At 36.4% G+C, this 11,863-nt stretch overlaps 1 protein-coding gene across 9 annotated transcripts in view; it reads right to left on the bottom strand.

The window, feature by feature from the left end:
• The window catches only part of IQCH (IQ motif containing H), a 207,870-nt gene that overhangs the window by 171,147 nt on the left and 24,860 nt on the right, over positions 1-11,863 (bottom strand). For 7 of the 9 annotated variants that reach the window (XR_005123663.2, XM_037502778.2, XM_037502779.2 and 4 more), the window contains exon 5: positions 2,144-2,260. Coding sequence is in view for 8 of the 9 variants with exons in the window: in XM_037502778.2 (XP_037358675.1) it covers positions 2,144-2,260 (117 nt within the window). In the remaining variant the exon portion in view is untranslated. Of the gene's footprint in view, positions 1-2,143; positions 2,261-7,338; positions 7,453-9,525; positions 9,634-11,863 lie in introns of those variants that run through there. The other 2 variants (XM_037502780.2, XM_054688288.1) reach the window with 2 other exon arrangements.

Genomic DNA, 11,863 nt, shown 5'->3' with positions numbered 1-11,863 from the left:
TTCAAAAACTAATAATGTAAATTAGCTACATATTCAAATTTGCTCTGTCAAAAATGTCTAAGATTATTTACAGGCTTTTGACAAGCTGTTCAACTTTCATAAGAAGTAAGGAAACACATGGCCCTCGGCAGCCAAATAATAATCCCCTTTGAGTGTTTAGAGTGGTTCTAAAAAGCGATTAGACTTGATGCTGCTTCTCTAATTAACGACACATCACAGCTTAGACACATCGCTTCAGTTTGGGTAAGTGCTTTCAAAAACCTTTTTATTAGTGGTAAATCACAACTGTGTTTATTCCCAAATGCTCTACATGAATGTTTAAAACCAAACATCTGAATATTTCTTTCACAGGATTTTTTTTGCATAATGCTTCTGTTTAATAAATCCAAACTGAAAATAATGTTTTTCAGTTAGCACTATCATACACATACATATAAAAACATATACATATATTATATATCAACATAAAATGATAGGGTCAACTGTTTGATTGAAATACCAATGGTCAGTTTGAGCAGAATGCACATGGTATACCTACACTTTAAAGTGTGATGGCGTTGCTTTTTATGGAGCAAGTTTCATGGGACGAAAAGGATTTTTAATACAATAAATGAATACACATGTATCTACATGTATATACACATGAATCTACATGTCATGCAAGCAAAGTGCTTTCCCAAATCCTCTGTGTTCAAAGTACATGGGCACAGTATGCAAGGCACTTAATCTATGTGCGAATTAGAAACAGATACAATAAGTGATTAATATCCTGTTCCCAATTTTGGATATAATTTAGAATTCCCTATTTACGTCTGCATCTTCCATCCAGATTCATTAAAACAAGGAATACTCCTTTCTAATTTGAGAGATGAGCCTTTTTAAACTTCAATACTCATCAGAAAAAAGTTTGCATGAAATGCAGCCGTTGCCTTGGGCTACAAAGCTCAGCACTTCACTAGCTAAGCCAATATTAATTCTAGATTGAAAGGGAAAACCAACAACAAAAGAGAAATCTGCTTCTGTCTGTACAGCCAGAGAAATAATATTTTTATTTCAAGGACTTTGGGCTCATGGGAAGCAGATAAAAACCCTTCGAAATTATTCACAGTGACATTTTAAATAAAGTTTCAGCAGAAATAAAAATATCTAACTTTCTGGTTATTTCTTAGACTATAAAAGCATTTCTAAGATAAAGTGTTCTTAAGCAAAACCTGTTAGGATAACATAAAGCATACACAAAGAAACTAAATATTCATTTCAGGGTTACAGGAATGAAGTAGGCAGTTGAACATGGCTATGTAAGAAATTTGGAAGATTGAACAGATGACACATTGTGCTAGTTAGAAATAATTTTTCAATTTAATTCTAAAATTAATATTGTTTTAAATTTTGATTTCACTAAAGTATACTTTTAAGAGCATTGGTGAGAAGACAACGGTTAAAAATGTATGTAAAAATGTATGGATGTCATCTCAGTAATTGCTTTCAGTACTAGAAATGATCTCAAATAAAATAATTTCCCACTTAAAATGAAACACTATTCTTAAATCTCCTGAGAAGACCCTCCAACACAGAAAGAGTACATTCTTTGCTTTGGGACCCTTAGCAGCAAGTCAATGGCAAAAATTAGGCACAGACTCTGAGATTCCCCTCATGCCAATTTGATTATTGTTTCCTCTCATCATTTTGCTGCTTGCTTCAGATTTAGAGTAATAGTCTTAAATTTTTGTGTATTTTATGAGTGTACACCATTGAAGTTGATACCAGGCTGTTGCTTTTTTTAGATTTTCCAGTGGTAAGCCTACTGTCAAAGAAACAACATATTTAAAATGTCTCTATTAATTCTTTTTATTGTTGAGTTATTTTCCTCGTTAAAATTACAGCGGTGGATTATTTAGGAACATCAAATAAAACAGAGAAATTTGATTGTGCTATAAACAGACCTTTAAAAGATAGGTTTACATGTTTGTTCTTAAATGTTCCTAATTATAAACAGAATGAAAGTTACTCTAATTCATCTCTGAAAAATTCTAAGGACAAAGGATCGAAATCTTTGTGTAAAACATCGTATCTTACACTACACTAAGAAATGACTTTTAATTCTCTAAAAATTAAGAGCTCATTAAAACAATTCATTACTTACACAAGCTTTTCTCTGATTAATACATGGCAAACTGATCCCATAGTTCGCATTTACAGCAGCTCTGTGGTGGATGTTTTCAGGATCCTGCATGATTTTTACATTCAACCCTATCTTTTCCTGAAACAAAGAAACAATGAAACTTTTATGCCAGATGAACAAAAATGCTTACTAACATTTTACATCCTCAGTGGAATACAAAGTTCTTTGAAAATAACTATTTTAATGTAATTCTCACTGGATACATATATATTTATATATATATTTAGCTGTTTTATTTAGTCTGCTAATTGGCCTCTTTCTTTCACAGAAAAGGAACTTTCTGCAGATTATCCTCCATGTATCCTATTGCTCATACAAATACATACTCGGTCACCATTCACTTTATCAAAAATCATGTTGGAAGCCAATCAAAATAGACAAAGGACTACTAGAATACCTGGTCTCGATTTATTTTTAGCTTTCCAGGTCAAGGGTTTTTGCCAATGAAATCTATGCTACCAATACGCAGGTAGAGGGCTCCCTTGGTCTGTTAATGTGGCCACTTTTCTCAAGGGACATTTCCAGGTAAATCTCAGTTTGGACTTAGTAAATTTACCACAGATTCATCTACTCTTTCAAAGAGATTTTGCTATTTATAGGCAAAAGATATGCTTTCATCAAAACACGTTTAAAAAGCTTCTTGAGCCAGGTTTTCCTCATTTTAAATAATTTAATTTAGTTACAGCTGACCTGTTTAAATATAAAGCAGCAGAGCAGGCCACACAACGCTAGTAGAAAGGAATGCAGTGAGGCTTTCAGGGACCTACGTTGCAATCTTGCTCCATCCTGGACAGCCTGTGTGACACCCTGGGTAAGTCACTTCCCTTCTTTGGAAGTCAGTTTCTTTATTTGCAAAATGTGGCAGGCTTGATGGTCTCTTGAAGAACTAGTCACCTTCCCCTCCCCCTCCACTTCCCACCCTCCTTATCACTCCTCACCATACATTCCTCCTCTGGGCCATTCTTTGGGCATTCTTTCATTTCACACTAAAGGTGAGTTGACCATTAAGGAATATGGTATTAACAACAGTTTCTGAAGTTTTATGACTCTACTTGTTGTGATAATTCACAACACAAAGGGTTAAATTCACCCTTTCAAAGGGCAGAATTTCATGGGTTTTAGCAGATTCACACAGTTGTGCAACCATCAGCCCTATTCCCAGAACATTATCACCCCCAAAAGAAACCTCATACACACTAACAATCACTCCCCATTCCCTCCTCCAAATTCCTGGCGATTACTCATCTATTGATATTTTCTGTCTCTTGGATAGGGCCATTCTTGACATTTCATATAAATGGAATCATTCAATATGTCACCTTTGTGTCTTTTTAAAAAGGGAGTGTTGTAAGCAACTTAAACAACTGATTTCCTTTCAATTAAGTGTCTTTAGTTCTGAGCGTGATCTGATGCATTTGTTAAAATGGTTGTAAGAGCCAGGCAGATGAATTCATGATCCTGTTATTTCTTTGCTTGTAAACATTCAAAAATGGGTCTGTGCCTAAGGTCAAAGTGAAGGGGAAGGTTACAAAAATATCTATGGAATTCATGTTGTCTAGTTATGTTACTTCTTTCAAGTTCCAAACCATTCTTTAATGTTTTTTAATAGCAGTTTTTAAAACAAATCTCCAAATAACTGCACACAGCTGTCCGTTTTATTTAACCCATGGAAGGACACAGGTTGCAAATAAGGCAGATTTGTTCTCTTTTCCTTACGGTACTGTGGTGACAAAAGTAATGAGTGTCTAATTATAAATGGCTTCCTTTCTGTGGATAACCCACACTCACAGCACTACTCCGTGTTTTTGCATGGAAGCTGAATGCCTCTGTTATTGAAATTAATACCTGAACATAATTTTTTCCTTCTTTAATTAAACTTTCAGAATAATTTCCACTCTACCAAGGATAGGGAAATTGCTAATATGTATTATATTGACTGGATGTGGTTTCTGTAATTAGGGTGTTTTAAAATGTGTATTCTGGATACAATTGATGGTAATAGCTTCATCTATCATGTCTAAGCTTTGTGAGAACTTTTTAATTCTGGGATCATTGGCTCAGTGGACCATAGCAGTTTTCTTAGTTTTATTATGCTTCATCAACTTGGTGTAGCTATAAGAATGGTGCAAGGGGGTGGAAGAAATGAGCAAATACAGAATCATTGTTAAAACTGGCATTAAAAAACAGTTATTTTCTGCCCATTTTTACATTTCTGTGGCACTGCACATAAATATTTCTGGAAATAAATCAAAGCATAAATAAAAACATAACAGAAAATGATAGGTTGTAATAACAACTCTTGATCAGTTGACTTCTAAAGCAATGGGAAAAGTCCTTTTTAATGATCATTATTCTAATATTTACTATTTTGGCACCAAAGCATATATATATATACCAAAATAGCAATATGTAACACACATGATTTAATATCCCATATAAAAACATATCAAGGGATCTACCTTTAAATAATATCAACATATTAAATGGTTTCACTAAAAATTATGACCAGATACATTCAAACCCTAAATTTGTCTCACAAACTATCTACAGAGATGTATGAGAAAAATCCATATCTGCACAAGCTGTATTAGCAGATTCCGTAATAAGAGTTCTCAAGAAAAACAATTATAGGTTTATAAAAAACAAAAATTAATCATTCCATTAAGCAGAAAAGCATGCTCTGGAAGATGATCATTTTTTACCAGCAGTAAGATAAATATCAGAAATAATTTCAGAAAATTTTCTTAAATTGTTCAAGAAAAGACAGCAATTTATTTAATCTATTTTGAGTCACTAAACAATCTAAACTTTGTATCCTCTCCTTTTGATAGTAATTACAAGCAGATATATCAAATGTGACTCTCATTTAGACTTCGGTTTGTAAGAACAAAAGTTATTATCAGAGCCAATTACTGTTTTACCTACATGGCTGCACAAAAGCAGGGAGCTCAATTTTCATCTCATCAGTGATTTTGTGGTATTTATTTTATTACTATGCCCACAAAGCTATATGAGGGAAATAGCTTATGCTATTAAAACTAGGGTTTGAATATAAGAGACTAAGGTTTCTTTTAGAAGAAGTTCTGAATTAAAAACACTAGGCAGCATGTAATACCAACTCCCCAGACATGGGCAGACCATAAAATGACATACATCTGAGCAGTAGATCCCACACAGAGTAATCAAAATTGAAATGCTTCACAAACAAAGTTGAGACAAGCTATTTACCAAGTTACAGTATTATCAGTAGAACATTATTCTCCACAGTGTTTGCTACAAGTAATGCCTTCTAAAGTATATATTGCTTAATGTCATATTCCCACTGGTTAAAGACATCTGCTGTTTAATCTCAAAACCAGAAAAAAGGGAAAAATGTCCAGTTACCTTTAACGCCCTAATTCTTTCAGCCATTATTATATTTAGTGGGAAAAACAATAGACACCAAGTCCTAGTTCAAGTCATATGACATAGATTTGTAAAACTGGGTTGTTTCTGAGGTTTAAATGACTCATATATGTTAAATATCTTGCAAATTACAAAGTGCTGTTTAAGAGCCTACTGGCCAAAGAACAATGTCTACAAAGTATTGAAACACTTCAAATCTATAAAAGTCCACAAGTCCTTAGTAATATTTCCCCTTCCCCAAAAAAACCCTAATTGATAAATTAATATTTAAGTTGATAACTGAAAAATTAAGCATTTATCCTGCTTTTCCTGAAAATCTATTTTTCTCATTCAATATAGAGTTGCTAAGGGAAAGTTCTTCACAAAAGCTAATCAATGCAAAAGGAATAATGGAGTTATAGTTACCCCTTCTCAATCCCTAATGTATTAAGGTAAACATCAATGTTTGCTCTTACCAATAGGTGTAAATGATAAGTTGAGCTGGAAATAATTGGAATCACTGATCAATCTTAATGTCACTAAAAGAGAAAGAGGAACTTGCCTCTGATATGCTAAAAAAGGAAGTACACAGCACCACCTGTGAAATATTTCTGCCAAAAAGATGTTACCTGAATCTGGTCATGCTTCTACATGAAACTACCATTTTACGAGAACTACTAGGGACAGAGGAACAGGTAAAAATGACACCACTGGATTGCAATCCATCAAATCCAGGCTCTGGAAAAAGCCTCCATCATAAATGACCTGGTTTCTTCAACCAATAAATGTCATTATTATGATATTTATGACATTTATGAGGGAAGTGGTAAAGAGCGAATGAGATATGACTACAATGTGTGAACCTTGTTTACATCCTCATTCAAGCAAACCACATAGAAAGACAATTTTAAGGTATACAGGGGGAAATAAGCATGAACAGGGAATGAGATAACATTAATGCATTGTGGAAATTGTTAAATTCCTTATCAGAAGTATTTATAGGTAAGGTGACATGATGCCTGGGACTTTAAAAAAACTTCAAAAAAATAGAGGGAATAAATGAATAAGCATAGTCTCTCAAAAGAGATGACAATTGTACTCAGATTTGAGTGAAAAAAAAATTAGCTAGTCATGCATAGACCTGGGAATGATTAAGGAGTGAGAAATTGATAATTAGTAAAAAGAAATAATGCAAAAGCTAACATCTTAGTAAGTGGCTGAACTTAACAAGGGGTGGGACTCTTCCATTATGATAAGAAAAAAGAAATAAAATATAAATCCTAACATAGAAAAATTGATGAATTTGGTAATGAGATTGGGACTAAGTATGTATGTATATGACTGAAAACAGGAAGAATATTGCTTATGTAGGACAGAGTTTATTCCTCTCCTATATATGAAGTCTAAGGTAGGCTGTTCACCTTGCTTTGGAATTCCATGAAGTTGCTAGGAACCAGGTTCCTTCCAGGTTAGTGCTATCCCTAACACATGAGTCTCCTCATTTTGTTCTAAGAGGGCTGCTAGAGTTCCAGCTATCACAGTTTTCATGGTAGGCCACAGAATAGAGAAAGCTTAGGGAAGGGGTCGAAGGGCAATAAGACGGTTATCTTTCAAGGACGTTTCCAGAAAACTGTCCACAATACTTCTCCTTACATTTCATTAGCCAGTATTTTAGTCATGTAACTATGTCCAACAGCAAACTGGGAAATGTAGTCTTCATAGTGGGTAACCATATTTCTAGCTAAAAATTAGTTGCTCAAAAAAAATCTCACTAGAGCTCAATTTATTTCCCTCCTTCTGTTTCTGTCACCCTTGGTGTTGCCTTTTATCCTTATGCTGGCCACTTCATGGTTGCAAGATGATTGCTGTAGCTTCAGAAATTGTGTCTGTGTTCAAGGCAGAAAGAAAAGGGAAAGGGTAGAAGAGACATGCCAGTTATGACTCTATTATTTAACAGGAAAGAAAAACATTCCCTAGAACCAACCCCCCTAGACTGCTGGACAGAACTGGGACACATGGTCACACTTAGCAGCAAGAAAGGCTCAGAAAAGAGGAATCCTATTCTCTTGGCCAGACACCCTTCTGAACAAAGTTATAGTTCTGTAAACATTGCCAGTGGTGGGAATGGGATGTTGGGTAGAGAATTAACAATCTGCCATATAATCTAGCTAAGCAAGAAAAAGACAGTAAGACAATGATAAGTAGTAAAATCAGGAAAGACTGATGGATTGAAAGGCTTTACAGTGCTGAAAAACATACTCTGTGGGCTGACAAACTAGGGCATGGAGGTCAGAGATGGCTGTGCTTGATAACAGATTTTGGAGATGAAGCACTCACAGGTTGCAACAAAGCTGGGGCACTAGATATGCCCTACCAGGTCATTTTTTTTCCCCAAATGTCTATTATATCACTCCCTACTGTCTATAGAATGCCTGTCTACAGATTGTGAGCTCCTATAGATTTGCATCCCCACAAATGTGAGATTTGCATCTCACATTAAAATTAAAATATTTGAAGAAATGAACTAGCACACCAGTAATAAGACATTTATGAGTTTTGCTATCTTTGTGTTATTCTTACAATATGCCATGGTGACACAATCATTGGCTTACAGTAACAGTGTGCCAAAGGTGACATTCTGTTCAATTTTGATGGCATATGGACCAATTACTAATTCCATGACCTCCCTTTGTTTGTTGCAACTATTCCTGAGAATTGGTGGCCAGGGAATGTTTTTTTTCTGCATGCCCAGAATTTAGTTTCTCTGGGTAAGTCATTGAGAAAGGCATAAGAAATTTGGGATGCCACCTTTCAAATGTTACTGAACCATGGAATGTCATATAGCAAAATTCAGGCAGTCTTTGCAGTTATAGTACATAGCTTATGTTTCTGGAAAGGGTGCTATGAATCAAAAATATGTAGCTAATTGAATCTTCCCACAGAAACAATGTTATTAGAAGACAAATCCTGAGGGCCTATTTTTGATGCCTATTTTTAATAGAAATAATCCCAGTGCTTAATCATCTGTTCCTTTAGCTATAACTTATATATACTATAAAGTGCAAACCTCTTTAAAATTAAATGTAAGCCAATTGAATAGTAACCATGAGAGTAAAACAGTATTGCATATTGTATTGTGATGTGATCTATGTAATGGCCAAATTAGAAGTTAAAACATCATTTTTATCAGGAGTGTTGCATTGAGAAGTTTCTTTGGGCAAGTTTAGAGATATAAATCTGAGAAAAGTTCTGGTTATAGTTAGAGCCATTTATGGACAAAATCAGGAAATTTTTTCTTTCAATTGTAAATTTCCTTTTGGTAAACACAGGAAGAAGAGTTCAAGTTTTTCTGTTTTGAACAGAGGTGAGGAAAAGCCAGACTTTGAGGTTGAAAAAGACCTGTGTTGGAATCCCAGTTCTGCTATTTCTTTTTTTTTTTTTTTTTTATTATTCTTTTGAGTCCTAGCACAGTACTCTTTTTTTTTTTTTTTTTAATAGAGGCATTTTATTTATTTGTTTGTACATGCACTGGGTACAGTCAGAAGCGCGGGAGGGTGAGAGAATTCACCAGAGCCAGAGCAGGGAGCAGAGCAGGCAGAAGGACCAAGGTACACTGCTGAGGGGAGCAGCGGGCGGCAGGAGAGGTCTGCGCGCCATGTGGGACCCTCCTCCGGTGGCCGGGGAGCAGCCGGGGATTGAACCGGCACCGCAGAGGCCGCGGGCAGCTTCGCAACCCAGCGCTCAACCACTGCGCCACCGGGGATTTCTTAGTGGCTTTTTTCAGTTTTGAAATATAATTATTATTGTACTTTGAAGTATATAACATTGTTCAGTTTCATGTGTATGGCCTTTTAAATTAACATCTGTATGTATTACACCTTATGTTCACCAGCAGAATTCTGGTTTCCATCCCTTACCATACAGCCATTTCTTAGCTCTAAATTTTTATCATCTCTCACCTGCAGTTTCCTCATCTGTAAAAAGGGTAATAATATTTCCTTTTCTCAAAATGTTGGGAGGCTGAGATATGATTGCTTCACAGCTGACAGAGGCTCCTAAGTGATACCTCCTCTGCCCTTGCTCTGTGACATCATATTCTCAACAAGACAGCCAGAATGACCCTTCAAACCACAAGTTAGCTCATGTTAATCCTGTGGTCAAAAACCAAGGGCTTCCCATTTTACTCAGGGTAATATACAAAATCCTCACAGTGGTCTACAAGATCTGGGCCCCCGACTGCTTTTCCTAGTTGTCACCACCTTAACTTCCTTCCACCTTACACATCCCTCTTCAGCTTCCTTGCTGGTCACATTCCTAATTTAGGGCCATTACATATTTTCTTCCCACTGCCTGGAATGATCTTTCTCCAAGTGGTCAAATGACTTGCTCTTTCAAGTCCATCGGATTTCTGCTCACTTGTCAGCTTACCAGTAAAACATCCCAACTTTCTCCAGCTTTTCTGACCAACTAACAGACTGTACCAATTGAGAGTTGTTTAATGATGGGGCTACATCCTGAGAAATATATCATTAGATGATTTCTTCATTGTATTGAGTGTCATAGAGTGTAATGACATAAGCCTAGATGATTAGCCTATATACACCGAGACTGTGTATAGGGACCACTATGTCTGGGTGGTCTGCCATTGACCAGCATGTCATTACGTGCCACAAGGCTGTATTTACTTTTCACAGCATTTTTTTTTCTTAATGCCTACATCACACCAACTACAATGTAAGGGTCATAAGAGCCGAGAATTTTGTTTAGTGCCTAAAACAGTGCTTGGCACATATTAGGTACATCATAGGGGTTGACCAGCATTTATCAACAAATAGTAAGAATTTACAATTATTTAACACTAACTCTACCCTGAGGCACTGTTTAGCATCTACTTATATTAACTCATTTACCCTTCCAACAGCGCTATGAGGCAGGTATTATCATTATGCCCATTTTGCAGAAGAGGAACTGAGAGGTTAAGTGATGTGCCAAGTTTCAACAGCTGGTTGGTGGAGTCAGGATGTGAACCCATACTTCTAACCACTTGCTGTCATCTGGTCAGAGCCTGCTCTAGGCTGGGCACTGTCTGTAGTCTCAGAGAGGAGTTGAGCTGGTGTTGATTTGGAGTGAAGATACACTGTAAAGGAAAGCCATCAGAATATGGCTCAGAAATGACAGAAGAAAGTGAAAGGAAAAGCAAAGGTCTGATTGAGCAGCCTGGGGAAGGCACAGCCCATGATTGGTAGTGAAGACCCAGGACTCAAGTCCAACTCTAGCTTAGTATCTGACTGACACTGGACGTACCACCTCCCATCTCTGGGCCATCATTTCTCGGTCCATCAAGGGAACTGAATCAGCTTTATCTAAGGTCCTATGTGACCTTAGGAACCTTAGGTTTTGGGGACAAGTCCCAGAGTCTGAGAGGGAAGCTGATTTAAATGAATATTACTGTGATGTTATCTCCTAGTTCCATGATCTAAAACAAATGCAGATTATGTATCTCTTCTGTGACTAGAAGTAACCAGTGGTGCCTTAGCAATGAGCCTAAAAACTTCCCAGGTCTGAAAAGTGCACAGGGAAATCTGTTCCTTTTTAGTGACAGCTCTTTGTCATTAGTATCTACAACAAAGCCTTGCTGAAGATCAAATTGAAAGCATTCAAATATTAGATATTGGGTTGAATTAGATGACTTAAAGTTCCCTTACAAGTCTGAGGTTCTAAGAGATTCCAGAATTAGATTAATAATCATAATAATGCATGAAGATGAGCATTTTACTGCATGGTAGGTATGGTGCTATTGGGGAGACTAGGCATTTATTCCAACTTTCAGAACCCAACTTTTTGGACTGCTATCAGGGCCTATGTCACATTCTTTAGGAAAGCTTCATCCTTTGTCTTTTTCTAAAAAGCATTCTGAGTGACATTTACTAATGAAGAAGGTAGGAGGTCAAGCAGAGCAATAGATATATATTGTCTAGCATGATACAGTAATGACAGAAATATTGTGTCCCTTCCTTGGTAGTTAGTCTAGTCATGAACAACTGTGTCTTCTACAATGTTGCTCGCTATGGATTCTATTGATATTCTGAGAGGTATGGTTTTTCCTGTGCAGAACACCCCATAGATTGCAGTAACTTTCGCATTCTGGCCCAATAAAGGCCAGCAGTACTCCCAAGGCATTGTGACAACCCCAGTGCCCCCCTCCCCCGCATTCCCCAGTGCTCCTGAGGAGGGCAATTTAATATCATCTGATATAATCCCATGCAAAAAGAGATCATGCCTGAATCAAGTCTCTCT

The sequence above is a fragment of the Talpa occidentalis genome, unplaced genomic scaffold, assembly GCF_014898055.3.
Source record: "Talpa occidentalis isolate TD23 unplaced genomic scaffold, MPIMG_talOcc4v2.1 talOcc4.11, whole genome shotgun sequence".
Classification (NCBI taxonomy): domain Eukaryota; kingdom Metazoa; phylum Chordata; class Mammalia; order Eulipotyphla; family Talpidae; genus Talpa; species Talpa occidentalis.
This window is presented reverse-complemented; position numbering and strand designations above follow the sequence as displayed.